At 40.6% G+C, this 24411-nt stretch overlaps 4 protein-coding genes across 7 annotated transcripts in view; 1 reads left to right on the forward strand and 3 right to left on the reverse strand.

Annotated features, from left to right (window-relative positions):
• The window catches only part of ttc13 (tetratricopeptide repeat domain 13), a 23652-nt gene extending 20679 nt beyond the window's left edge, over window positions 1-2973 (reverse strand). For all 4 annotated transcript variants that reach the window (XM_023974005.2, XM_023974004.2, XM_023974003.2 and 1 more), the window contains exons 1-9: window positions 2781-2973; window positions 1992-2086; window positions 1763-1838; window positions 1594-1664; window positions 1282-1347; window positions 919-1011; window positions 452-568; window positions 248-358; window positions 53-135 (exon numbers count right to left, since the gene is read on the reverse strand). In XM_023974005.2, the coding sequence (XP_023829773.1) occupies window positions 53-135; window positions 248-358; window positions 452-568; window positions 919-1011; window positions 1282-1347; window positions 1594-1664; window positions 1763-1838; window positions 1992-2086; window positions 2781-2961 (893 nt within the window). In that variant the 5' untranslated portion in view covers window positions 2962-2973. The remainder of the gene's footprint in view (window positions 1-52; window positions 136-247; window positions 359-451; window positions 569-918; window positions 1012-1281; window positions 1348-1593; window positions 1665-1762; window positions 1839-1991; window positions 2087-2780) is intronic.
• LOC111954099 (protein ARV1) lies at window positions 2924-8564 on the forward strand. Its single transcript, XM_070435746.1, is given in 7 exon segments — window positions 2924-3238; window positions 3947-3986; window positions 3989-4065; window positions 4228-4348; window positions 4351-4371; window positions 4579-4800; window positions 5995-8564. Coding segments are annotated over 7 exon segments (705 nt in total). The 5' UTR covers window positions 2924-3142; the 3' UTR covers window positions 6123-8564.
• A 5152-nt stretch (window positions 8565-13716) lies between these two features.
• fam89a (family with sequence similarity 89 member A) lies at window positions 13717-15587 on the reverse strand. Its single transcript, XM_023974178.2, has 2 exons — window positions 15167-15587; window positions 13717-14531 (listed from the first exon to the last, which is right to left on the reverse strand). Exons 1-2 carry the CDS (start codon window positions 15416-15418, stop codon window positions 14271-14273), a joined length of 513 nt encoding a protein of 170 aa, XP_023829946.1. The 5' UTR covers window positions 15419-15587; the 3' UTR covers window positions 13717-14270.
• A 322-nt stretch (window positions 15588-15909) lies between these two features.
• On the reverse strand, window positions 15910-24323 carry LOC111954036 (DNA-dependent metalloprotease SPRTN). Its single transcript, XM_070435722.1, is given in 11 exon segments — window positions 15910-17910; window positions 17913-18099; window positions 18101-18372; window positions 18375-18659; window positions 18779-19097; window positions 19182-19281; window positions 19283-19310; window positions 21023-21117; window positions 21340-21447; window positions 21449-21617; window positions 21863-24323. Coding segments are annotated over 10 exon segments (1713 nt in total). The 5' UTR covers window positions 21601-21617; window positions 21863-24323; the 3' UTR covers window positions 15910-17743.
• Window positions 24324-24411: the final 88 nt, after the last annotated feature.

Below are 24411 nucleotides of genomic sequence, written 5' to 3' on the forward strand. Positions count from 1 at the left end.
TTGAGGCACATTGGTTGAAACCAAAGCAGGTCATAGAGCATCCCCACTGTACCTGTAAGCCTGTCCGAGACTTTTGTACGCATCTATGAAGTCAGATTTTAATTTCAGGGCCTCCTTGAATGTTTCAATGGCTTCCTGGATCGGAGACAAAACTGTATCGTAAATGTGCAGGGATATAACCAAAAACTGGTTATACTGGCAGTACTCAAAGTTGAGCAACTATGGTTTTCTACAAAAATGTCTATACCTTGAGCATTCCTCTGTGGAAGAAGGTTAGACCTCTGTATAGCATGGCAATGGGCTGGTTTTTCTTCAGATCCAAAGACTGTTGAAAATCCTCCATAGCTGCCACATAATCCTATTTAGATTTAAAAAAGCCTATAAAACCCACTGTGTGAACTGAACTCTCTATCAACACTCATCAGAAACTTTAATACATTGCTAGTCTGACCTCGGAAATGAAGAGCAGAGTTCCTCTGTGTCTGTAGAGGCGGGCGGAGGGCTGGAGCTGGATGGCTTTGGAAAGATCACTCAGAGCCTCACTGATCCTTCCAAGAGGAGAAAGAATCTGCAAGCACATTATACAAGTAAAACTTGAAAATCAGAGGCGAATATACTTTCCCTTCATTTTACTTGTGTGGGGGAGTCCAATGGTCTAGTAACTAGGCTACGTCAAGGCATACCGTTAATACAACAGTGGTTGTCTCCTGTGCAAGATTTTTTTAATGCTTGCTTGAGCGAATACCACCGCCCTCACTCATTTGTAACAATTTTGCATGTGGTGACATAGAAACCTGCTCCATTCAAAGAGACATACAATTCAAGCATGATAGTGAACCCCCAAAAAAGCCAATACCCTAACACAAGGTCTAACACAAAAAGAGGGTTAACCCATAACAGGCTTAGCATTATCCTCACCTCTGCCCGCTGTTCGTACACCTCAGGACGGTTGGGCTCCAGAGTGATGACTCGGCTTAACTCGAACAGCGCCAAGTCTGCATTCTTGATGTCCTTCCATAGAAGAAAAGAAACAGTGTCACCTCCATTGGGCACACTAGGACAAAAAATCACCACTCTCAGCCTTTATCAATCACATCCACTGATACGCACACATGCTAACTGCTGAGTAGGGTCCCCAGTGGGGGCACTCTCATAATCAAAAGGCTGAGCAGATTTGATTTTTATTTATGATGTGTCACAATGCAAACATTGGCTAACTGAATAGAACTTCTAGTATCAATATTCTGTGAACTCCAGTATCATGCTAATGTGATCACTTACCTGCAGACTCTTTTTCCCGTATGCTATCCCTCTCCCGTAGATGGCGCTGACCACCTCTGGATCCCCCTACACCAGAGCACAACAAACACTGATAAGAAATGTGTCCTTTATTGCAAATGCAAACCACACAACATATTCAAAGCAAGGAGAAAGAGAAAAGGTAATGTAATGTAAATGAAGTCTGTGTCTCTCTACTATTCATATATTTGACTAAACAAAAGAATATGCATTATTCAAACTGTCAAGTAAGCCAGACCAAGACATATATACAGATGTGTGTTGTAATTCATGCATCTATGAATGTTAACCAACCTGTAGTAACAAGGAGAAGTGTTTGATGGCTTCATCGTAGAGTCCATTGCCAATAAGAACATATCCTATAGCTGCAATGAAAAGAAAATGAGAGTCAAGCAAAAAGGCATTGATAGCAGAAATGTATAGCATGCACTCCACATACCAAACTCTTACAAGATTAACTCACCAAGCTCCTCATTTGTGTTGTGGTTGTCCACTGCAAACGGGAATCTTTTCTGCTCTATGAACAACTTGGCTTGGCTCTGATTGAAAGAAGATAAGATCATTGTAGTTAGCTACACATTCAGTCTCCACTGTGAAAACAAAAGTGTCATATTCCACTACAATGATGAKTCAGTCAAACAAAAATTACAAGGCAAAAGCATTGAGATCTTAGTGAATTATGTGCATTTCACCAGGATTTTCTCTGCGTTGAGAGAGAAGACAGACTCGCATGGCGGGTTGCTTCCTTCCTCACAGTCTGGGCTATCCAACTGTAGAATGGAGGACTCTGTGGGGAAATATATAGCATCAGACACAACACAGCAACCCGACTGCTGCCAACTTGGTCATTATGGGGATAGATAAGGATCACAAACATGTGCAGGCTTCTTACCTGATCTGCAATGAAGGGACTGGTCACATCAAATACTAATATTTGATTGTTGAATGATTCATAAAAGCCTTAACTACAAGCTTTGTGATTGTTCAGTGGGAAAGTAATTCATATTTCATTCATTATCCTAGATCTTTTGATTCAGTCACAGTTTACAATGTAAATAGATTTTATTTGAATACATTGATTGCACATTCCAATACAGAACCTGTGCAAGCAAGACAAGCGCGAGCTTTGAGTTGCGCTCTGGGTTACGTTCACGCGCAGGAAAGACGCGCAGCATGTACTAGCTGACATTGTGTATAAAAATGTATTTAGGTGAAGACATCATAACACTGTATTATTGGGGGAACTGAGGACCTTGTCGAAGTATTATTAGTACTATTAAATCTTGACATATCAGTTGAGGAGCCTCTGATTCTACCCTGACCTTTACCATCAAACCCTAACCTCTACGAGAGAGCGGGTAATATCCATCGCTTGCTAGCTAGGACAGTAGCCAACCTCCTGTCAACGGGTGCGGAAAAAGAGAGCTTTTGCTAGCTAGCTACATTTACACAGCGAGTTACGAGGACGTGGCAAAACTTACCGCAATCACTTGCGTATTCCTCCCACTCTGACGGAGAGCTGCAACCATGTTTATGCAGTTCGCTATTAAAAAAAGTAAGTGTAGAGAAGTATTCAGTGGAAAATATAACACGGAATAAATACAGAAATGAGAGGACTACCACAACAACACCCCGGCCAGCAGGTGCCATGTTGTGTTTCATGTGAGATGAGGAGCGCGGGAGCATTGGTAATGTAGTTCCCGGGTACCTACGCCCCCTTTTGACCCAAACCGCTAGCCAAACTGCAAACGACTACATTTCCCGACCAATCATGCATAAATCTAGGAAGTCAGATTCCTCAAGCTGGTTGGTTATCGTTGCCAAGTTGCCAACATAAAACAGAATGGCAAATGGGTTCTTTAGATGTTTTGAATGCAATAAGGACGCGCACGAGCTTCGCAAAGATTACAGTAATKGGATCTTGAAGATAATAATATGTGTGAGTTAACTAGCTGGCCCATATTCATTAACTGGTTTAGATATTACCTAACTGATGCTAGGCTAGCTAGAAATGAAGGGAGCTCTCACTGCCAGCGGTGTAGTTAGCTGGGGTTTTGTGTTTCTATTCAAGTTATTAGCTGACATTTCTTGTTAGAGGTTGGCACTCTAACCTTATAACAGATAAAACAGTAAGCTGTCTATCTAGTTTAGCCATAGAAGCTAGAGAAATGCTTGGTGTGGAGTGCCTGTTTTATCCCTTTCATACACAGACCAAAATCCCACTAATTTACCATGCCTGCATTTTTATAACAGCCATTTCGTATATCTGAAAGGGGTAGGGGGTAAAAAACGTGGAAAAATAAATGCCACCAAAAGACCTCGACATGATTCCTGGATAGACCATGTAACCAAAATACAGGTGCCGGGTCTGTGTGAATGGTTCTCTGCTTTTTTGCAGGTAAATTCATTGACACTTCCATTGTTTAACACCTCCCAAATTTGAACTGCAAACAGCCCCCATGGTTTAACAACACCCCTACCAATTTGCCAGGTACCCACTGATATGTAAAAGGATWATACCTGCAATTGAATGGTAAATAAGGGACTGTTTGAATGGGGGTCATATAAACATTGCCTTATATWTTTTTTTACAGGTAACATACCACATCTTCTGTCTGAAATGGGTAAATGTCTCTACTTCTTTCAGGAATCCTCCCAAAGGCCTGTGGACAAGTACATTGAATATGATCAGTCATTATTCTGATTGGTGCCATTTTATGCTAAACTCAAGCCTTCACACACATTCTGTTCAACATTACATTGAACGTAAGTACAGTAAGACACTCAAATAACGATTCACCAGAGTCAGATTACAGTGCATGCTTTCGAAAATTGAGGAGACTTGATGCACGTTGCGTTGCATTTTCATTTTCTCTGCAGAGAGACACAAGACATGATGGTATGTCTTATTGATGGTTTCCTCTACAGATTCACTAGAAGCTGTGTGTGTTTTGCCTGCTGTGTGAGTCCTACCTGAGGTGGTCACAAATACAGGGATCTGAACAGAACAATGGCCCTGCAGACATCATTAGATACACCAACGAATGGGAATGTTTAGGATGGCAGCTCTTGGTGTATTGCTCATGGGAAAAGCACATTATTACTATAACAACTCATGCACTCATCAACAAATATGCATATGACAATGTTAATATCAATGTTATAACAATGTTTCCAAGTGTGGTTGAAGTGACAAATTCTGCTTTCTTTTCACAATGATTCCATACAAATGACAGTCTTCTGCTGGTTGGTACTGATTTCATGTTTATTTGTCCACAGAATTGGGTGCGTTCTCTGTCGGAGTGCTGTGCTTCCTTTAGCTGGTTTAGATGCTGCTTGGCTAGGACTTTGAACTGAGCTTAATGCTGAAAGAAATCCTGCTGTCCAGCTATGGCAACATTCTGCTCATCCCTATAGTCATATGGTAGCATGACTATTCCCCGCTCTGTTTCAGCCTCATCAAGCTGTTTGTGCTCACGTCCAACTCTCAGGCTATCAGAGGTATATTAGCCAACTCCTCCCTCAGTGTACCAACGCTCCCATTAGAGTCACTCACATTTAGCGCCATCTCTGTTCCGGTCAATTCAGCGAATGAATTGGAGTGAAAATGGATTGAAAAGTTCTCATAACTCATTATTGATACTAGTAAATAACCTACTTCACACATCGAGCCCCATATCTATCTACTTTTCACATCAGTCATGTTCTATTAAAATAGAAACCATCAGCTCACAGGGTAATGATTAGGAGCAGGAGCATTGATGTGCACCAGCAGATGGCAGCTCTTACTCCTAGCTTGAAAATCCATGTTCGAACATGAATTCTGTTATTCCCTAGAGTTACTAAATAGTTATAAATGGTCCCAAAATTGTCCAAAACGAATCCATTCATTCACTAAAACTGCATTACCATTATGCGTTATGTTTTTTTCACCCAACAATCAGGCCCACAAAGCAAGCACTAGTCTCTGTGTGGCCCCTGTGGTTTTTCACAATACACAGGGTAATGGCCCTTGTGTGCTGCTGGTCCAGTTTTTGCATTCCTGCCTGCGGCTATGGAACCCTGACCTCTTCAACAGTTGTGCTACCTTGTCCCGGACCTGCGGTTTCCACCCCTCTCCCCCTCTCTATCTCTCTCTAATGCACATACTGTCTCGACCTCTAAATGCTCGGCTATGGAAAGCCAACTGACATTTACTCATGAGGTGCTGATCTGTTGCACCCTCTATAACCGCCATGATTATTATTTGACCCTGTTGGTCATCTATGAATGTTTGAACATCTTGAAGAACGATCTGGCTTTAAWGGCCACGTACTATATTCTCCACCCGGCACAGCCAGAAGAGGACTGGCCACCCCTCAGAGCCTGGTTCCTCTCAAGGTTTTTTCCTAGGTTCCTGCCTTTCTAGGGAGTTTTTCCTAGCCACTGTGCTTCTACATCTGCATTGTTTGCTCTTTGGGTTTTAGGCTGGGTTTCTGTTTAAGCACGTTGTGACAACTGCTGATGTGAAAAGGGCTTAATGAATACATTTGATTGATATTGGATTTCTGTAGAATTCATAGTTTATTGTACTGATGGCAGTATTTCTCAATTCTACAGCAAGTAGGAGATTAACATGATGTGAAGTTGTTCAAAACAAGTACTTTTCCTGCATATTGTCATTTTTGTGTTCTGATCATTTCCTCTCTTCTCCAGTCATTCTATACTGCAGCAGAAGGCTCTCCCTGCTGGCTGTGTGTGTGGGTCTGCTATTGGAGACGTGCATAGCCCAGGCATTTCAGACACTTCCATGGAGCATACAGGACATCCTGCCATTCCAGTGACCTGTTTCAGGCCGGTCCTAAAGAACACACTGTTACAATGGCGCCTATTATACCCGGGACCAGAGAGCGGTGAGGGGAAACTATCAGTGCTGTGTGGAGTGTGCCTAGTCATATAGTCAAACACTGACAAAAACCTCTCTGTTGGTATTGGAGTTAATAAGGATACTGGGCATTCCTGAGGCTATTTGTGAAATACCTACCACGTTAGAAAGGACATATTGAACATATTCTTTATTCTGTGCAATGCCAAAAACCACAGGCTGTGTAAAAGCAACAAATATTTTGATATGGAACAGATGTAAGATTGGTGTGTGTGTCACAGAGAGAGAGAGAGAGAGAGAGAGAGAGAGAACTTGCAGTGAGTAATCATACGTATTGCCTTGAATGCTTTATTTCATTGAAGCTGTACAGTAAAAGAGAGCAATATTCTCTTGGTGTTGCAGCCTATATGATTAAGTATAGGAGCTGTGGAATAATAAGCATTTGACACACATGTTCACATAGGGTGGCTTTACAGTGCCTTCAGAAAGTATTCACACCCCTGGACTTTTTCCACATTTTCTTGTGTTACAGCCTGAATTTAAAATGGATTAATGGAATTTAAAATTGATGTTTTTGTCACTRACCTACASATAATACCTCATAATGTCAAAGTGGAATTCATAAAAAATGAMAATCTGAATATCTAGAGTTAGTAAGTATTCAACCACTTTGTTATGGCAAGCCTAAATAAGTTCAGGACTCTGTGTTAAATAATAGTGTTAAACATGATTTTTGAATGACTACCTCATCTCTGTACCCCACACATACAATTATCTATAAGGTCCCTCAGTCGAGCAGAGAATTTCAAGCACAAATTCAACCACAAAGACCAGGGAGGTTTTCCAAAAGAAGGGCACCTATTGGTAGATGGGCACCACTTTTAAAAAGCACACATTGAATATCTCTGAGCATGGTGAAGTTATTAATTACACTTTTGATAGTATATCAATACACCCAGTCACTACAAAGATACAGGCTTTCTTCCTAAATCAGTTGCCGATTGTCACGTTCTGACCTTTATTTTCCCTTGTTTTGTCTTTATTTAGTATGGTCAAGGCGTGAGTTGGGGTGGGCAGTCTATGTTATTTGTTTCTATGTTTAGGTTTGTTCATTTAGCCTGATATGGTTCTCAATCAGAGGCAGGTGTTTTGCATTGTCTCTGATTGGGAGCCATATTTAGGTTGCCTGTTTTCACTGTTGGTTTGTSGGTGTTTGTYTTCCGTGTCAGTGTTTGTCGCCACACRGTACTGTTTCGGTTYGTTCACATTTGTTATTTTGTTATTTGTGTAGTGTTCAGTKTATATTATTAAAACATGGACACTTACCACTCTGCGTATTGGTCCTCCGATCCTTCTCGCCTCTCCTCGTCAGATGAGGAGGAAGAGATAGACAGCCGTTACACCAATGGTGACTTTAAAACTGTTACAGGGTTTAATGGCTGTGATATTAGAAAACTAAGGATGGATCAACAAAATTGTAGCTACTCCACAATACTAACTTAATTGACAGAGTGGAAAAAAAGGAAGCCTGAACAGAATACAAATATTCCAAGACATGCATCCTGTTTGCAACAAGGCATTAAAGTAATACTGCAAAAAATGTGGCAAAGAAATTCATTTTTTGTCCTGAATACAAATTGTTATGTTTGGGACAAATCCAATACAACACATTACAGAGTATCACTCTCCATATTTTCAAGCATAGTGGTGGCTGCATCAGGTTATGGGTATGCTTGTAATTGTTAAGGATTGGGGAATTTTTCAGTATAAAAAATAAATGGAATGGAGCTAAGCACAGGCAAATCCTAGAGGAAAACCTGGTTCTGTCTGCGTTCCACCAGACACTGGGAGATAAATGTATCTTTCAGCAGGACAATAACCTGAAACAAATGGCCAAAACTATACTGGAATAGCTTACCAAGAAGACAGTGAATGTTCCTGAGTGGCCGAGTTACAGTTTTGACTTAATACATCTGCTTGAAAATCTATGACAAGACCTGAGAATGGTTGTGCTTCTGCAGAGTATTGATTAAGGGGTTTGAATACTTATGTAAATTATATATTTCTGTATTTCATTTTCAATGAATTAGCAAACATTTCTAAAAACTTGTTTTCAGTTTGTCATTATGGTGTATTGTGTGTAAATGGCTGAAAAACAACAAAACATGGAAGAAGTCAAGGGGTATATTGTCTGAAGGCAATGTATGTGCTATGGCCCCTTGAGACCTTATTGGTTAAGTAGTGCATACACAGAGCCTTTATATTTTTTCTGACCAAAGCCAGTTGCTTTGTTGGTATTTCTTAACTGTATGAAGCACACTAATGTCCTCCGAAAATGCTATTATTGTATGCAGACAGAGCCTGAAGTCAGTGTGAATAAAATCCTATTTTTGATTACTCACTGTTTTGTCCTTAGAGATTTTTCGAACTGATCTTATTTTTTGTTTCTCCTTTTTGTACAGTGATAAAATGTTTAATGTTTCATTTTTGTCATTCCTGCCATAACTCGGTTCAGGATTCATGTTGTGCTCACAAGTTGTAACAAGCCTTTACATCGTTGAGTGAACTATGCTTTGAAATGTTTTGTTTGGTATCCTTACAAGGATACCTCAAGTGGATCTGAGCATCTGTCCGTGAATGGTCCAGGATGACAAATAGTCATTGTTTTTAGACTGCTTGCCTTGCAAGCACATGGAATAAGGGGAGAAAATTGTAAGAGGAATATCTTGAATGAATAGTGAGTATCGGTACCTTATCCAAACAACAAGGCATGTCAAGTGGATGGAAATGTAAACAACAATGCTAGAACAGAGATTAAACACCACATGTTCCTCGGACTCATACTGTACGCTAATGTATCAAGTAAATTGGCGATGTGTATTCTAAAGAGCAGTGGCGGTCACTTACGGGAAATGTGTAATCTCAAATAAATAATCTCTAATGCCTGACGTGCTGACCCAGCCCGGTGCCTTCAAACAGGGGGAACGTGTTATGAAAGGCCTCAGGTGGTCGCGAGTAATTGTAGATCCATGTTTTGAAAGACATTCCACTGCTTGTGAAATCAAACTGGTTTCAAGCCTTGTAGTAAGCCTTGAAGCACACATGCTAAACGTCCCCAGCTCAGTGTTGGTAATGGAGAAATGCTGAAAGTGTTCCAGCAAGCGTGTAGTGAGTGCAGCATTATTCAACCTGATGTAGTGGTAGATCATGAGTCTGGATAATCCGTTTAGTATAACAAGAATCACATCAGAGGCATTAGAATGTTGAGACCAGTGCATGAATGTACTGTTAAAGGGAAACAACATTTTAGTCATTGGGACAAAAGATGTCATGAAGAATAGAGAATTTGTGGTTGTAATTCTCTATGTCAGTGAAGGAGATGAAGAGGAGCTCAGTGTAAGCTCATGAGGATAGTGCCAGCCAAGTCCAGGGCTCAGAGAGTAAAAGTCAGACAGGATCACTGAAGGAGAGCTGACTGTTCTGTGCCAAAGCTGGGCTGTAAACTCTCAATCAGCTTTTCGAAACCCTCTGGACAAGTTAACCAAGGTTTCAGACAGCACATCTGTTGACACAATAAAGGTCATATGTGCTTCTAATCACACCAAATTTGATTGCCAGTAATGTAAGTGTTCATCAACAATTTTTTGATGGTTTTAGTTTTGTGTTCATCATATTTCTGAATAAAACCAAACTTCCAGGATACATCTGAAAACTCCTGAGCTGTATTAGTTTTTTGGYGTTAGTAGAACCAAGGGAATTTATTGGTGTTCTTTCCCATTAATTGCTAAACGCTTTGTGGTGAGCAGTGTGTTTGTGGTCTGTGAATGTTGGCACAGCCCAGTTGTGCATAGCCCATTGCTTGTGTTGTAAACTGTCCCATCCCAGCGGCAGAATTACACATACCTTGGATTTGCAGTCAATCAAGATTATGTTCATCTACCACAATCTCTTAAACAGGTGCTCAACCCAGCACAGAGGCATGTTCACTACAGGCTGCATTCCAAAAGGCAGTGGTGTAAACTACTTAGGTAAAAATACTTGAAAGTATTACTTAAGTAGTTTTTGGGGGTATCTGTACTTTACTATTTATATTTTTGACAACTTTTACTTTCACTTCACTACATTCCTAAAGAAAATTATCAACTTTCTACTCCATACATTTCCCTGAAACCCATAAGTACTTGATACATTTTGAATGCTTAGCAGGACAGGAAAATTGTTTAATTCACACACTTATCAAGAGAACATACTGCCTCTGATCTGGCGGACTCACTAAACAAAATTGCTTAGTTTGTAAATTATGTCTGAGTGTTGGAGTGTGCCCCTGGCTATCCGTAACTTAAGAAATGGCACCGTCTGGTTTCCTTAATATAAGGAATTTGAAATTATTTATACTTTTAATACTTAAGTATATTTCAGTAATTACATTTACTTTTGATACTTAAGTATATTTAAAACCAAATACTTTAAAACTTTTACTCAAGTAGGATTTTACTGGGTGACTTTCACTTTTACTTGAGTCATTTTCAATTAGGGTATCTTTACTTTTACTCAAGTAAGAAAATTGGGTACTTTTTCCACCACTGCCAAAAGGGCACTTGATGCTAGTCAATATTTACCCCCACTTCTCCTTTAAATACAAGTAGCTCATATTGTACTCCAAGGGACACACGCTGGTGTATGAAGTTTGAGTGTGTGAAGAGGGGATTCATTCAGATCTGCCTTAATTTTAGCTGCCCAGCCGGGTTGGTTGCTATATACAGTGGGGCAAAAAAGTATTTAGTCAGCCACCAATTGTGCAAGTTCTCCCACTTAAAAAGATGAGAGAGGCCTGTAATTTTCATCATAGGTACACTTCAACTATGACAGACAAAATTAGAAAAAGAAATCCAGAAAATCACATTGTAGGATTTTTAATGAATTTATTTGCAAATTATGGTGGAAAATAAGTAAGAAGATGTCTTCCCTGTAATGCACAGCGTTGAGATTGCCTGCAATGACAACAAGCTCAGTCCGATGATGCTGTGACACACCACTCCAGACCATGACGGACCCTCCACCTCCAAATCGATCCCGCTCCAGAGTACAGGCCTCGGTGTAACGCTCATTCCTTCGACGATAAACGCAAATCCGACCATCACCCCTGGTGAGACAAAACTGGTCAGTGAAGAGCACTTTTTGCCAGTCCTGTCTGGTCCAGCGACGGTGGGTTTGTGCCCATAGGCGACGTTGTTGCCGGTGATGTCTGGTGAGGACTTGCCTTACAACAGGCCTACAAGCATTCAGTCCAGCCTCTTTCAGCCTATTGCGGACAGTCTGAGCACTGATGAAAGGATTATGCGTTCCTGGTGTAACTTGGGCAGTTGTTGTTGCCATCCTGTACCTGTCCCGCAGGTGTGATGTTCGGATGTACCGATCCTGTGCAGGTGTTGTTACACGTGGTCTTCCACTGCGAGGACGATCAGCTGTCCGCCCTGTCTCCCTGTAGCGCTGTCTTAGGCATCTCACAGTACGGACATTGCAATTTATTGCCCTGGCCACATCTGCAGTCCTCATGTCTCCTTGCATCATGCCTAAGGCACGTTCACGCAGATGAGCAGGGACCCTGGGCATATTTCTTTGGTATTTTTCAGAGTCAGTAGAAAGGCCTCTTTAGTGTCCTAAGTTTTCATAACTGTGACTTTAATTGCCTACCATCTGTAACCTGTTAGTGTCTTAACGACCGTTCCACAGGTGCATGTTCATTAATTGTTTATGGTTCATTGAACAAGTATGGGAAACAGTGTTTAAACTCTTTACAATGAAGATCTGTGAAGTTATTTGGATTTTTACAAATTATCTTTGAAAGACAGGGTCCTGAAAAAGAGACACTTTTTTTGCTGAGTTTAGATCTCTAGTTAAATGTAAGTTATATAGCAACTTCAGGGATGCCTCTTTTGAATAAGAGATTAATTTTTAAAATGAACAGCATACATTGTAGTGAACAATCTCCAAAACACAAAGGATGTCTCTATGGCAGCTATAAAACTAAACTATTTAAATTCACTCTCAAGAAGTGCAATGATCTAAGGGTGATCAATACACTATAAAAGTGGTGAGTGCTGACCTGTAAAGCCAAAGCTAATTTTAGAGCTACAAAGTAGACAGTTGTGTTCAGTTGCCTCATTGAATGAGTTTCATGCAGGAATAACACACATATCAGAGTATCAAGTCATTTTATTAAATCCATAAGTATAGCTATCACATGAGAGCATAATAACAATCCTCCAAAAACAGTAGTATGGTCATTCGCTGAAAAATAACAAACATGAGGAATGGATTGATACAAAACACACCCTTCAAATACACTGAGTTTTGCATCTGAGGGAACACAATATATTTTTCAATCCTCCACAGATTCTTAGATTAAATTAATATATTATTCATTTGATGACAGATTCATCCACCTTGACACCAGACTGAAATCAATGTTTAATTTTCTTGGCTTGAGGCCTATATTGACTCCTTTAGGTCTGTAGATTTGCATTCAGGGGCAACAACTTGAGATGAACTGTGGTACAAGAACACAGCTTTCTGATTGGATGAAATCAAGACGATATCCATTGCCACATGAAAAAGTGTACATTTCATATTTGGATTATTGACACTGGTGAACATAAGGTTTCCTTTTAGGTGGGAATTGAACAAGTAACTGGAGTTACAGTATGCTGTATGCAGTGCACAACATGTTTGCCATGAGACTGTCAAAAAGACATGACCAGGTTGAGAAAAGTGCTGTGAGTTGAAGGGACAGACAATAGCCAAGGTCTGAGACCTAAAAAGGCACTAAATGGAGATTTTTTTTTTAAGTATTCTGTTTAAATACAGATTTTCAATTTGCGGCTGGTGGCGGTAATATACATTTACAGTTTAGCTGGAGGTAGAAAATTCAGTACATGATCACTCACATTGAGGCATAGAAGGTACCGTTAACATTTTCTTTCAACTCCCCATTTTGAAAGCATGCTGTTTATGACCTCCAATCATCCTCTGGTGTGTATATTGTTCAATTGCATTAAATCAGTGAAGAAAACATACATAACAGATCAACCACCAGTATTACAAAACATTCTTGATATATTGTTCGGAGAGTAAACAGACTAGATGCATCAGGAAGAGCATTGCATTTTACAGTATCATTCCTAAAACCCAATACATTTCAGCAAACGAGCATCAAATATACTCTTTGGTTTACGTACCACAAGCACATGAATTGTGGACCAGTTTACACACAGAATTGTCAAAGTTAAAGAATGCATTTCTAGCTTAAATAATTTTGATGCGGTCTATGGAACTAAATGTTGAGTGCGCATAGAAACTCAAGATAGGGTCAGTTGGCTATGGGAGACTATAGTCAACATTGCCATACGTGCACTAAATGCATGTCCTAGTGGGGTCAACATACTTTGACTTCGTAATGGGTACCCTGTATTGAGTTAATTGAAAACAAGGTTTATGGAAGCAACTGTACTTAATTCAACAATGCAGACTTCCCAGTCTCATCGAAGAACTATTAACTGAAAAAGTATGGAGCCACAGCACATTATGAAAGGAAGCACAGTCTGGCGTCTGCACACCATAGACAGGGCTTCTGAGAAGCACATGCTTACTTACCCCTGGTTTTTTAAACCCTTCCAGAAGTAAGCAATTTCCAGCATTTTATACTTTTCTCCAGCCTTGGCAACACAAACCAGTCACAGCTGCCACTACATGCCATCTAAAAGTTGATTTCCTCCCCTGATTGCAAGGACAGGAATCCCATCCATTTTGTTTATCAAGACTGTCCCAGTGTCTGGGATTTCAATCCTGTAAACATTGTGAAGATGACAAGGAGCTTGGAAGTACACACAACCCAATCATAGAAAACTCTAAATGTCCATAGTAATAAGGGAAAAAACATTTATAATAAATAATGAACTTTTGTATATATTTATATGGATAAAAAGTCTGCTGAAAAAGGACTATAAGCCAGCAAAACTCAATGCATGGCACAGCTCTTTATAAAAAGCGTATTGCCTCAAACGTGTAGAGTCAAGCTTAGGAGCAAACAGCTCAGCTCTTGGGTCACTCAAATGGTGATGTGGAAAGAGTCTTGTAGCCAGGAGTCCTTGCTTGTCCCATTTTTGGGAGATGTCGCCTCACTTCCCTCCGGTTGGTCAGTTGGTGTTGTGCTGGTCTCCTGGTAGTATTCATCATCTTCGTCAAAGTAGCCGTTCTCTATCCCATGCCCGGCGCTGAGATCCTGGCAACTGCCTTTGTACTCTTGGATTGACTCATGGAGGGACCAGAGCTGACACAGCAACGACATATCCTGCTGACGCAATCCCACCTGGAAAGATAAAAATGACCTGAATTATTTTAAGATCTCCCAAACAGGTGCTTGATACTACACTTATGCCTAACCGTTAGCAATTAGACAAACATTGGCAGAGGTGCTTCATGCCTTTAACTAGAATTTTTTCTCTCCAATTAAGCAGAAATATTTTATGGGTTCAAATATTAATCCCATTGGAGGATAGGCCTACAGTGAGGCTGAAAGAGTTTGATTTGTAAGCTTTCAAAGAGATACTCCTACTGCAACATCTTCACACAAGTCAATGGAGTATAGATTGTGTAGGCTTTCAAATGAAACCAAACTGGCAGAGCTTGCATGGTATGAATGTAGGCTATGAAATTCTACAAGCAACAATGTATAAATGTTTCATTGTTGTTGTGRCACCGTTACTAGCTAACGTTGCAAATGTTATCACACATACATTGGAAACTGCCAGTGTAAAGTTGTTGGTTTACATGTTAACGCCGACCATAAGAGCTAGGATACTAATTAGACCATGAAGTAATTAACAGTAACGGAGTGATTTCTTGATTCTGTCAGAACAGCTGTTACTCTCATTTCACCTCATAAAAAGGAACCCCCCCCACGATTCTGTTTGCGATCATAAATTGTTCACCTCCCCTTCTTACCATTTCTTTTCGGAGGAGTGCTAAAGCCGCATCGAGGTTGGCCGGTTTATTTGCAAGCAGATTGTCGGAATTGTTTCGCCCACGGCTAAGGTCGTCTTGGATCATGGTTTTCTTTGCATACATCCTCTCCATCTCTCTCCAAGACCCGCCGCTTGAATTCAGCAAGCCGCTTAGGCTCTTTGGCAGTGGGGGTAGCCCCTCAATGGAGGCCAGTGTTCCGCCCGCTGTGCCATTCGCAGATTTACCGTTCATCGTTAAACCTTTTTTTACTCAAACAAATATAATACTTTCAGTTTTAATACGTTTTAGTCGTTATAAATCACCACATTCGGGAATGAAAAGCACATCTCCGACAAACAACATACAACAGTCGTTGACACCAGACAGCAGTAATCTTCTCCTTTCGAGCTCTGGCTAACTCGCACTTCCTGTCCCTTTAACACAGTTCGAGGCTGATTGGGCGTTACCCGCAGTGACGGACAGGAAAGGGAGGTTGAATATTCATAACCTAATACCAGAGTGTTTTTCGTTCGTTCGAGTGACCCTCCTATCTAATCCATGCGGTGTATGCCGCGTTCAAGTGCTACTCGGAAACTAGGAAACCTGGAAAAGTACGATTTACAAGGTGGTTGTAGTTACACGTGCCGCATTCAACCAGTTAGCAAGTCGGAAATGTTCGACTTTCCTATTTCCGACTAGCGCATGAACGCAGCATTATTCCTGAAGTAAATCACAGCTCTACATTATGTGGAATGATTTATTATGAAGACAGTTTTAATGAGCCACCACCAAATAGCCATCATTCAACATTTTATCAAATTAAAGTTCTCAAGCTTATTTTCTTTAGGATAAAGGAACACTTGGAAAAGAAACAAACTTGACATGTGCAACATGAATACCATTGACTGAGAATAGTACAACACGCAAACTGAGGGTGGGTGAGGTCATCATGACAAGTATGTGTCTGCAGAACAAAGGTGTCAGTATGAAGGACAGATGGTGGGCTTTCCATCCATGGTCCTTCTTCACTAACAACAGACCCTCAACAAAGAGATGAAGCCCAACCCACAGAGGCACATGTGGCCTAAAAAATGGCAGATGTCATTGAAAAAGCAAGGTCTCAACAACTGACATAAGTCATTTTAAATGTGAAAAACAAACAAATGCATGTATTCCCTCACTTAAAACATATTATTTTATATGAATTGGCATTGCATCAATATGAGTTGAAATGAACTCAAAATGAGTTTTTAAATTGTGTAGTCAAGACAAGGACAGTTAGTGACTACCCCATACAGCCTTCATAATCAACATGAGTGCTGGTGCCTTTTCACGGCACTCAAGCTGAAAGGATTGTCAGTTTACCACTGAGGAAACATTAAATACAGGCTAGAGATAACAGGGTGCAACTAATTTTAGCACTGCTCTTTTGTCTGTTTTCTTCCTAAAATCCATAATATGCTACATATTTGTCATTGTGCTAATTGTCTGGGTTGTTCTCAGTATCTTGCAGGTCAGGAGGAGCAGAAGTTGTGACACAGCTGCCAGTCTTATTGTTGGTCTTTGACTCCTTGAACTCTGCTGCCTTCCTCTCTTCTATGACATTTAGCTCACCCCACTGCCCCTGCACTTTCCTTCCCTAAATAACATATTCCTTGGTTTTATTCTAGGATAAACATTCCTTGATGCATGTGAGACCACAGACTCAAATAGTACTGTACTTGAAAAGAGCACTATCGGTATTAAATTGCACAATAAGTTTGTCTTTACGGAAACTGTCATTGCTCTCTTGGCCCGTCTAGTTACGTCCTCATAAAACCATCCTGCACTCTTTGAAAGTGAATCAACAGACATTTCTCGTCGTTGGTCTACACCCTTGGGGAGGCAGGAAATCTATTCAAAAGCATCTGAGCATGTATGGGTATTGAAGTATATGTGTCCGAGAATGATGTAATTTTTCAGTCAATTGAATTAGTTTAGTGATATGATGAAATGGTACTTGAGACTCTTATTGATTTCCATTAGTCTGCCATTGTAGTCAGACATTGAGGAGGACTATGAAAAGGCACATTCAGCCAGAAGATACTTAGGGTATTGTAAGAACATTTGATTGTTTAAATAAAATTCATACCAGTGAATAGCAAGCATGTGTGAAATGTTATAATGCCAGATCAGCATACCAGACAGACATATTCCAAATTCAAGACCGCAGCAACTATATAAATTGCCTATGTCATAGCAACATCAAACCATCAAGTAGAAGTGGTACCAATGAAATCAATTCTTCCTAAGAGAGGACATTTCCAACGCTAAAACATTTGGATAGTTTGAGATAGAATTTCACAATTGAACAATGGGCTACAAGACATAGTAGATGCAAGCAAAAGTCAAACTGGAAAACTTCAAACCTGTATCTCTTACAGCAGTCCTACATGAGATAGAAATTACATTTAAACTTATAAGCAAAATCAGCTTTGAATTCAAGGAAACAAACTCTAAAACTTCACCTATGCTGAGACTTGTTAAAAGTTTTGCGATATAAAATGGTTGCTGGGCTTTCAGCTCACGTTTCCGTTCTCACGAGAGACAGGAATCTAAATGTGCATTGATTATTGACTCTTGCACCTTGGCTTGGCATACTGGGCCACTGACGGTCACATTAAGGCTTGCAGAGCTGGCAGTGCTCTTCTGAACTGCAGAAGGGGCTGCTTTGTCCTCTGTTGTACACCTAGACATTGATGGTCAAAGATGTGAGCAGAAGTGCAGTCTTCCCAAGGCCTCTTCCTAGAAACTGGAATGTTGACTCTACTAGGCTTTTCAGGGCCTTCGAAATAGCTGGAATGGTGAGGCTCGGGGGACCCAGGTTTTGATGCGGCCGGAACACCAGAGCGATGGCTCTCCAGTTGTCTGGTATCTGAGGAAATGGCMGTTTTTGGCTTGTTTTCCAAAGTTCAAACCACCCACAGATGAAGATGCACTTTTGGTCTCAGCTGCTGGTTTTGAGACAGTGGAGGTACTAGTTCTAGCTGCACTTCCAGACTTCCAGCCACTGGCGTTAACAAGGCCTTGGACAAAACTTTGTTTGGTCTTTAAAGCATCTGAGGAGTCACTATGTGGCTTGGTCACAGTGCTGTTGGGTTTGTAAACCCTAGCATGTGAACCATTGATGTTTAAAAATGCCTTGGATTTGCTGACATTTTTTGCTGTTTCTGTCCTCTGAAGGGACCATGGGCTCCCCCTGCTATGTAGGTTGTGGTGCTTCCCTTCTTCTGTGGGATAATCAGACCTGGCCGTTCAGGCGAGTTGATTCCTTTAGCTGTTGCCTGAGCTGGAGGAGACAGTACAAGTCTGGGAGACAAAGGAGTAGTGAGAGGTTTTGTGGGACTGTTGACAAGAGGTTTTTGAGTTGATGATGGTGGCTGTGAACTCCCTCCAAGCAAAAAACCTTTGTCACTGAATGGAATGATATTCCTTATATCCTGTAATCCAGAGCCTGAGACCAAAACATAGGGTTCATAGATTCACGAAGACACATTCAMAAAGCCATATGTTGAATTGCAAATAATATTACTGCTCTCAGCACTCATTAGACGATTAAAATACATGTATTACCTGCAGTAGATGTGCTGGAAGCCTTGCACTTGCTTGTGGGCTTGTCTGTAGGCTTCTTGTCTTTGCTGATGTCTGTCTTGCCTTGGCTGTTGTCTGTCTTTTTTAGTTTCTTTCCATAACCCTCTGGCTCCTTGACCTTTGTATAGGTGCCCCCACAGGAGCGTAGGTGATCCCCCCACAATGCGTCTTGGGCTGAGGGGGCACGGTTCATTACCCTCTTCACATATCCAAAGTAGGGCTTACGAGTCTGACAGGGCCCATCACACCGCCACCAGTACTGACAGTAGAGATCCACTTCATCATGGAAAGTGTGATAGACCTGGTGGAACACAGTTGATTCAGAGACATATTAACACAAAGTACACTGACAGTTGACATTGATGGGACACCGAGCATAACTTACTGTGCTTTTAGTTCCAGCGGCTTGGTTGATTCTTTCCATGTGCTTGCAGAACTCAGGTCCATGCCCATCATGACCTCTGTTGTTCTGAGTCACGAAGAGGATGGATCATCTCATGCAGAAGTGTCTGGAATAACAGGGTATTTCCATGTTATGCTATACTGAAGAAATTACATCAGCTACTTTGCTTACGTTATACAGTTGAAGTCGGAAGTTTACATAGACCTTAGCCAAATACATTTAAACTCAGTTTTTCACAATTCCTGACATTTAATCGAAGTAAAAATTCCCTGTCTTAGGTCAGTTAGGATCACCACTTTATTTTAAGAATGTGAAATGTCAGAATAATAGTAGAGAGAATTATTTATTTCAGCTTTAATTTATTTTATCACATTCCCAGTGGGACAGAATTTCACATAAACTCAATTAGTATTTGGTAGCATTGCCTGTAAATTGTTTAACTTGGGTCAAACATTTCGGGTAGCCTTCCACAAGCTTCCCACAATAAGTTGGATGAATTTTGGCTCATTCATCCTGACAGAGCTGGTGTAACTGAGTCAGGTTTGTAGGCCTCCTTGCTCGCACACGCTTTTTCCGTTATGCCCACACATTTTCTATAGGATTGAGGTCAGGGCTTTGTGATGGCCATTCCAATACCTTGACTTTGTTGTCCTTAAGCCATTTTGCAACAACTTTGGAAGTCTGCTTGGGGTCATTGTCCATTTGGAAGACCCATTTGCGACCAAGCTTTAAATTCCTGACTGATGTCTGGAGATGTTGCTTCAATATATCCACATAATTTTCCTCCGTCATGATGCCACCTATTTTGTGAAGTGCACCAGTCCCTCCTGCAGCAAAGCACCCCCACAACATGATGCTGCCACCCCCATGCTTCACGGTTGGGATGGTGTTCTTCAGCTTGCAAGCATCCCCCTTTTTCCTCCAAACATAACGATGGTCATTATGGCCAAACAGTTCTATTTTTGTTTCATCAGACCAGAGGACATTTCTCCAAAAAGTACGATCTTTGTCCCTCTGTGCAGTTGCAAACTGTAGTCTGACTTTTATATGGTGGATTTGGAGCAGTGGCTTCTTCCTTGCTGAGCGGCCTTTCAGGTTATATCAAAATAGGACTTGTTTTAATGTGGATATAGATACTTTTGTACCTGTTTCTACCAGCATCTTCACAAGGTCCTTTGCTGTTGTTCTGGGATTGATATGCACTTTTCACACCAAAGTACGTTCATCTCTAGGAGACAGAACGCGTCTGTACTATTTGCGTACTATTGTTTGTACAGATGAATGTGGTACCTTCAAGCGTTTGGAAATTGCTCCCAAGGATGAACCAGACTTGTGGAGGTCTACAATTGTTTTCTGAGGTCTTGTTTGATTTCTTTTGACTTTCCCATGATGTCAAGCAAAGAGGCACTGAGTTTGAAGTTAGGCCTTGAAATACATCCAGGTACACCTCCAATCGACTCAAATTATGTCAATTAGACTATCAGAAGCTTCTAAAGCCATGACATAATTTTCTGGAATTTTCCAAGCTGTTTAAAGGCACAGTCAACTTAGTGCATGTAAACTTCTGACCCACTGGAACTGTGATACAGTGAAATAATCTTTCTGTAAACAATTGTTTGAAAAATTACTTGTGTCATGCACGAAGTAGATGTCCTAACCGACTTGCCAAAACTATAGTTTGTTAACAAGAAATTTGTGAAGAGGTTGAAAAACAAGTTTTAATGACTCCAACCTAAGTGTATGTAAACTTCCGACTTCAACTGTATCTTATACAATTGCCAGCAATCTGAAAAGGTTCAGGTTCGTTAGTCAAAGTATCTGTGCAAGATTTCAACGGGGTCTAAGTTTCAGTAAAGGCTCACTGAGTCGAATAGAACACAGTCCACCTCGCCCTTCGTAAGAACACACACCTGCATACCTACAATTGAAGATTGTATAAAGAGACAGGTATTGAATAATGGAAAATTAACCACAGGAAAACATTCACATGGACCAGTTATAGCCATGACAGCCAAAGTTCCCACATGCTTTAAATTCTGACAGTTGATGGGCAGCCATTATTCTAATGTATGAGATATAATCATAGACATATTTATCATATCAGATGATTGATACAACAATGTGAATCGTTCAGACTTACAGTGTCATTCAAGGGCTCCATTTGACTTCCACACAACTGTGCTTTCCCCCGAAGAACGTGTCATCGAACTCCAGAAGCATTGCCCTCACATCTGGACTTGGGTCAAGATGGACGTAAATAGGGAATGACATCGTTGCTGCTAGACTCAACTTTCATTTCTTTGCTGGTTTGGCCACAGTTATCATCAGTTGGTGTGTATGAGGATGCCTCGAAGTCAAACTGCTCCTGCAGCTGAATGGCAAGCACAACATCTTTGTCCATGTTCAACTAGCTAGCTACTGGTGTTGAAAAGATAATTCAAGTTAGATGGATAGCTACAATGAACAAAACTTAACACAACATGCAACAAATTCAAAGATTTTACTGAGTTAGAGTTCATAAAAGGAAATCAGTCAATTGAAATAAATAAATTAGGCCCTAATCTATGGATTTCACATGACTGGGAATTACAGATATGTATCTGTTGGTCACAGATACCCTAAAAAAAAGAGTCGGGGGTGTGGATCAGAAAACCAGTCCGTACCTGGTATTGACCACCATTTCCATCATGCAGCGCGAAACATCTCCTTCGCATAGAGTTGATCAGGCTGTTGATTGTGGCCTGTGGAATGTTGTCCCACTCCTCTTCAGGAGCTTGTCACGGTATCTCATTCAAATTGCCATAGATAAAATGCAATTGTGTTTGTTGTTCGTAGCTAATGCCTGCCCATACCATAACCCCACCACCACCATGGGGCACTCTTGTTCACAATGTTGACATCAGCAAACTGCTTGCCCACAAAACCCCATATACGTGGTCTGTGGTTGTGAGACCGGTTGGACGTACTTCCAAAATCTCTAAAATAAAATTGGAGGCGTCTTATGGTAGAAAAATGTACATTCAATTATCTGGCAACAGCTCTGGTGGACATTCCTGCAGTCAGCATGCCAATTGCACGCTTCCTCAAAACTTGAGACGTCTGTGGCATTGTGATGTGTGACAAAACAGCACATTTTAGAGTTGTCCCCGGCACGAGGTGCACCTGTGTAATAATCATGCTGTTTAATCAGCTTCTTGATACACCTGTCAGGTGGATGGATTAACTTGRCAAAGGAGAAATGCTCACTATCAGGAATGTAAACAAATCTGTGCACAAAATTCACACATTTTTGTGCGTATGGAAAATTTCTGGGATCTTTTATTTCCGCTCATGAAACATGGGACCAACACTTTACATGTTGCGTTTATATTTTTGTTCAGTATAGATGAGCTAGATTGGTAGTAACGTAAACTCACCCCATTCCGTACAAATGTGCGCAACCGCAACATTCAAACGAGGCTACAAAGAAAACTAATGGGACTGTAGCGACTGTGTTGACTTCAAAATCTGGGGTGTGAACTAGGTTTCTATTCAAGCGTTGATCGACATGGTAATGGTTCTATAGTATTGGAGAAAAGTTGAAAAAAACGGACCCTCCGTTACATCGTGACGTGTCATGTCGTAACGTACAGCACGCATAAAGCAACTATTTCTGTCTTACAATCTCTCTCCATCAGGTGTAACACTTCTCTCATCGTTTAAAAACAAGAAATGGACAATGACGGGGGTAAGGGGGGATACCTAGTCATTTTTTGCGTCATCATTGCCTGCGATCATAATTCTCAAAGCCGCTGTTTACTTCTAAGATCACGTTAGCACCGCCCTTAAAAACCMGATTCAAATTCGACACAAACCTTCAAATAGGTATGTAATGACACATTATATAAACTCTTTATAGTGTTTAATTTACATTTTAGAGGCGATAAGGTGATAAAAAAAAGCTATTTTCCCACATTAAATCTCCCCTTCTCACTAACACGCATTAGTTTCGCTTCCCCACCCGCCATTTAAAAAAAAGACCTGACGAGGCTCATTGCCTGCTTGAATTATGCAGAAACGGGCAGCGTTTAGGTCATGTAATTGATAATGTTGGAAAGGGGAGAAATTGTGCTTTACAATGGTATTGACATTACAGTTCATCTGGAAGTATTTGGGGCGCTAAAATAAAGGCAAATTTACGGACCAAGGCGATGTACGAGTTTACGTTACTGACTATAATATCGTTGCCCTATAACGTTAACTAGCTAATGAATGCGCTTTACTTTAACTTTCCCAACCCTCAGATGACTGTCATCATGGTCTGATAAATATTATTGTTATATCTACGTAAGCTTACCTCAATATCCAGCTTAAGTTAAATATAGATTCGTGTTGGTTATTTTTAGGTAGATAACAGTACAAACTATATAAAATTCTCGCCTGTTCAAAATACGTGTAATTTTAGTCTATGGTGCTTTTGGGAATTCTGGGATACGTTGTTCCTCCACGGAGATTTCCCTAGTTACCACAGCCACAAAGTCAAAATGGCTATATTGTAAAACGTTTTTTTTACAGACATTAATTTAAGGTTAGGCATAAGGTTAGCAGTGTGGCTGAGGTTATGTTTAGGTTTAAAATCAAATTTTAAGAAAAATAAATTGTAGAAATAGGCGGGGTTTATGACATTGTGGCTGAAGTAACTAGTGATGACACTCTACAGTAGCACTCGCGAATAAATGTTGTCCAACTAAACATTTACTCGGGATTTTGCATAACACTTACACTGAAATAAAATAAAACGTTCAAACTAATATTGACTGTCATTTTGATCTCTCAATATCAATACAACTTCGATGACTGAGCACACCATGTATTTTATGATTCAATGCATTTATTTTTTAAACCATACCAGAGAGGAAAAGGAGAAGCGGGAGGGTTTACTCTGCCCTAAATCTGTCCACAAAAATAAGACCAAGTGAGGAATTTTTGTATGGAGGTCAAAGAGAGTGTCGAATTTATATCGGGTTGTGCCTGTTGTACACGTGAGTATCTGCCCTCTTATYGGCTATAATGGTCACACTTGATCTCACAACCTTCTGTCTGCCTTCAATCTTTAACGACATGTGTTTCGTTTGCTAGAGCGGTCACTCGATTATCTTGCCATTATAATCGAAAGTCTTTGACCATAATACACATTTTGTTGGCCACCTAGTCGCCGGACGTCTCGTGACGT

Source organism: Salvelinus sp. IW2-2015, linkage group LG28 (assembly GCF_002910315.2).
Source record: "Salvelinus sp. IW2-2015 linkage group LG28, ASM291031v2, whole genome shotgun sequence".
Lineage (NCBI taxonomy): Eukaryota > Metazoa > Chordata > Actinopteri > Salmoniformes > Salmonidae > Salvelinus > Salvelinus sp. IW2-2015.